General features: G+C 62.5%; 1 protein-coding gene across 1 annotated transcript in view; it reads right to left on the reverse strand.

Moving 5' to 3' along the window:
* Positions 1 to 922: 922 nt before the first annotated feature.
* LOC138360015 (uncharacterized) overlaps positions 923 to 4,344 on the reverse strand; it is an 8,847-nt gene continuing 5,425 nt past the window's right edge. Inside the window, exon 2 of the mRNA XM_069319915.1 lies at positions 923 to 4,227. Within this exon, the coding sequence (XP_069176016.1) occupies positions 923 to 4,227 (3,305 nt within the window). The remainder of the gene's footprint in view (positions 4,228 to 4,344) is intronic.

Raw genomic sequence — 4,344 nt, forward strand, 5'->3', positions numbered from 1 at the left:
GATCCAGTGTTTTATACTTTAACCCCATGTATTTCCTGTAAGCCTCCTCACCGTTTCAATAGATTTCTCTCAATGTTATATTCGTTAAACCACACTTAAAAGTAAATTCATTTCTCCTATTCATAATTTGTGGATCCACATTTGGGGATTTATGTCTAAATGACGGGGTCCTCCTTTACTGTAAATTGGGGTAATTATTCAGAGCGTTATTGAAGTCAGGTGATGGCGGCTATCTCTCAGAGTTTGCAGTGTAGCTGAGAAGGTAGTGTCCTCGTGTTGGTGGTACCAAAGCGATCAAACGCTTTAGGTTCGAGGAGTTGGACTGCAGGTTACATTAAGAACTTTGGTGTACAATAGGAATAACTATTTAACGACTACCGTTTACCAGTTTAAGTGAGGTTAAAGGCTGGCCTCCATTTCAATCATGAGTGAAAGGAACTGCCCACTTGTTTCTGCCTCCGCGGTAAGTGGAGCCGGTCAGCCGAGCGGACAGCACGCTGAACTTGTGATCCTGTGGGCCTGGGTTTGATCCCAGGCGCTGGCGAGAAACAATGGTCAGAGTTTCTTTCACCCTGAAAGTTTCGAACCCGAAACTTTATGACTACGAATCCCGAGTGCCGTCCATTCAGCCGTCAGGCCCCCAAAGCTAAAAATACGTGACTGAAGATATGATGACCAACCCAAACACCAGAAGATGAGGAGACGACGAAGTTTTGGTCCGTCCTGGATCATTGTCAAGTCTATCAGAACCAACTTGATAATGGTCCAAAACGGACCGAAACGTCGTCGTCTCCTCATCTTCTGGTGTGTGGATTCATCATCGCATCGACCTGCTTCTTGTCAATGTTTATTTCTTGCAATGTCATACATATTTTACTCGCAAAATTTACTGTCTTTTATGACGTCGTTCTTTGCAGAGTTTTTAAGCATACAAGATAAACTTGTTCACCAGGTGACGGAGAGCCAGGATGGTGACGACGACGCTGGAGGTGTGGTGGGTGGCGAGGCTGGGGGTGTGGTGGGTGGCGAGGCTGGGGGTGTGGTGGGTGGCGAGGCTGGGGGTGTGGTGGGTGGCGAGGCTGGAGGTGTGGTGGGTGGCGAGGCTGGAGGTGTGGTGGGTGGCGAGGCTGGAGGTTTGGGGGTGGCGAGGCTGGAGGTTTGGGGGTGGCGAGGCTGGAGGTGTGGTAGGTGGCGAGGCTGGAGGTGTGGTAGGTGGCGAGGCTGGAGGTGTGGTAGGTGGCGAGGCTGGAGGTTTGGGGGTGGCGAGGCTGGAGGTTTGGGGGTGGCGAGGCTGGAGGTGTGGTAGGTGGCGAGGCTGGAGGTGTGGTAGGTGGCGAGGCTGGAGGTTTGGGGGTGGCGAGGCTGGAGGTGTGGTAGGTGGCGAGGCTGGAGGTTTGGGGGTGGCGAGGCTGGAGGTTTGGGGGTGGCGAGGCTGGAGGTTTGGGGGTGGCGAGGCTGGAGGTTTGGGGGTGGCGAGGCTGGAGGTTTGGGGGTGGCGAGGCTGGAGGTGTGGTAGGTGGCGAGACTGGAGGTTTGGGGGTGGCGAGGCTGGAGGTTTGGGGGTGGCGAGGCTGGAGGTTTGGGGGTGGCGAGGCTGGAGGTTTGGGGGTGGCGAGGCTGGAAGTGTGGTAGGTGGCGGGGCTGGAGGTGTGGTAGGTGGCGAGGCTGGAGGTTTGGGGGTGGCGAGGCTGGAGGTTTGGGGGTGGCGAGGCTGGAGGTTTGGGGGTGGCGAGGCTGGAGGTTTGGGGGTGGCGAGGCTGGAGGTGTGGTAGGTGGCGAGGCTGGAGGTGTGGTAGGTGGCGAGGCTGGAGGTTTGGGGGTGGCGAGGCTGGAGGTTTGGGGGTGGCGAGGCTGGAGGTGTGGTAGGTGGCGAGGCTGGAGGTGTGGTAGGTGGCGAGGCTGGAGGTTTGGGAGTGGCGAGGCTGGAGGTTTGGGGGTGGCGAGGCTGGAGGTGTGGCCGGTGGCGAGGCTGGAGGTGTGGTAGGTTGCGAGGCTGGAGGTTTGGGGGTGGCGAGGCTGGAGGTGTGGTAGGTTGCGAGGCTGGAGGTTTGGGGGTGGCGAGGCTGGAGGTTTGGGGTTGGCGAGGCTGGAGGTGTGGTAGGTGGCGAGGCTGGAGGTTTGGGGGTGGCGAGGCTGGAGGTGTGGTAGGTGGCGAGGCTGGAGGTGTGGTAGGTGGCAAGGCTGGAGGTTTGGGGGTGGCGAGACTGGAGGTTTGGGGGTGGCGAGGCTGGAGGTTGGGGGTGGCGAGGCTGGAGGTTTGGGGGTGGCGAGGCTGGAGGTTTGGGGGTGGCGAGGCTGGAGGTGTGGCCGGTGGCGAGGCTGGAGGTGTGGTAGGTTGCGAGGCTGGAGGTTTGGGGGTGGCGAGGCTGGAGGTTTGGGGGTGGCGAGACTGGAGGTGTGGTAGGTGGCGAGGCTGGAGGTTTGGGGGTGGCGAGGCTGGAGGTTTGGGGGTGGCGAGGCTGGAGGTTTGGGGGTGGCGAGGCTGGAGGTGTGGTAGGTGGCGAGGCTGGAGGTTTGGGGGTGGCGAGGCTGGAGGTTTGGGGGTGGCGAGGCTGGAGGTTTGGGGGTGGCGAGGCTGGAGGTTTGGGGGTGGCGAGGCTGGAGGTTTGGGGGTGGCGAGGCTGGAGGTTTGGGGGTGGCGAGGCTGGAGGTGTGGTAGGTGGCGAGACTGGAGGTTTGGGGGTGGCGAGGCTGGAGGTTTGGGGGTGGCGAGGCTGGAGGTTTGGGGGTGGCGAGGCTGGAGGTTTGGGGGTGGCGAGGCTGGAAGTGTGGTAGGTGGCGGGGCTGGAGGTGTGGTAGGTGGCGAGGCTGGAGGTTTGGGGGTGGCGAGGCTGGAGGTTTGGGGGTGGCGAGGCTGGAGGTTTGGGGGTGGCGAGGCTGGAGGTGTGGTAGGTGGCGAGGCTGGAGGTGTGGTAGGTGGCGAGGCTGGAGGTTTGGGGGTGGCGAGGCTGGAGGTGTGGTAGGTGGCGAGGCTGGAGGTGTGGTAGGTGGCGAGGCTGGAGGTTTGGGAGTGGCGAGGCTGGAGGTTTGGGGGTGGCGAGGCTGGAGGTGTGGCCGGTGGCGAGGCTGGAGGTGTGGTAGGTTGCGAGGCTGGAGGTTTGGGGGTGGCGAGGCTGGAGGTGTGGTAGGTTGCGAGGCTGGAGGTTTGGGGGTGGCGAGGCTGGAGGTTTGGGGTTGGCGAGGCTGGAGGTGTGGTAGGTGGCGAGGCTGGAGGTTTGGGGGTGGCGAGGCTGGAGGTGTGGTAGGTGGCGAGGCTGGAGGTGTGGTAGGTGGCGAGGCTGGAGGTTTGGGGGTGGCGAGACTGGAGGTTTGGGGGTGGCGAGGCTGGAGGTTGGGGGTGGCGAGGCTGGAGGTTTGGGGGTGGCGAGGCTGGAGGTTTGGGGGTGGCGAGGCTGGAGGTGTGGCCGGTGGCGAGGCTGGAGGTGTGGTAGGTTGCGAGGCTGGAGGTTTGGGGGTGGCGAGGCTGGAGGTTTGGGGGTGGCGAGGCTGGAGGTGTGGTAGGTGGCGAGGCTGGAGGTTTGGGGGTGGCGAGGCTGGAGGTTTGGGGGTGGCGAGGCTGGAGGTTTGGGGGTGGCGAGGCTGGAGGTGTGGCGGGTGGCGAGGCTGGAGGTGTGGCTGGTGGCGAGGCTGGAGGTGTGGTGGGTGGCGAGGGTGGAGGTGTGGCGGGTGGCGAGGCTGGAGATGTGGCTGGTGGCGAGGCTGGAGGTGTAATGGGTGGCGAGGCTGGAGGTGTGGCTGGTGGCGAGGCTGGAGGTGTGGCGGGTGGCGAGGCTGGAGGTGTGGGGGGTGGCGAGGCTGGAGGTGTGGTGGGTAGCGAGGCTGGAGGTGTGGTGGGTGGCGAGGCTAGAGGTGTGGGGGGTGGCGAGGCTGGAGGTGTGGTGGGTAGCGAGGCTGGAGGTGTGGCGGGTGGCGAGGCTGGAGGTGTGGCTGGTGGCGAGGCTGGAGGTGTGGTGGGTGGCGAGGCTGGAGGTGTGGCTGGTGGCGAGGCTAGAGGTGTGGCGGGTGGCGAGGCTGGAGGTGTGGCGGGTGGCGAGGCTGGAGGTGTGGTGGGTGGCGAGGCTAGAGGTGTGGGGGGTGGCGAGGCTGGAGGTGTGGCGGGTAGCGAGGCTGGAGGTGTGGTGGGTGGCGAGGCTAGAGGTGTGGGGGGTGGCGAGGCTGGAGGTGTGGCGGGTAGCGAGGCTGGAGGTGTGGCGGGTGGCGAGGCTGGAGGTGTGGCTGGTGGCGAGGCTAGAGGTGTGGCAGCCTCTCTTTCTTTCTGTCTTTCTCATTTTCTTTCTTTCTCCCTTTTGTTTTTTCTCTCTTTCCTTCTTTCTGTCTTTTTTTCTTTCTCTCTTTCTTTCTTTC

The sequence above is a fragment of the Procambarus clarkii genome, chromosome 8 (genome assembly GCF_040958095.1).
Source record: "Procambarus clarkii isolate CNS0578487 chromosome 8, FALCON_Pclarkii_2.0, whole genome shotgun sequence".
Lineage (NCBI taxonomy): Eukaryota > Metazoa > Arthropoda > Malacostraca > Decapoda > Cambaridae > Procambarus > Procambarus clarkii.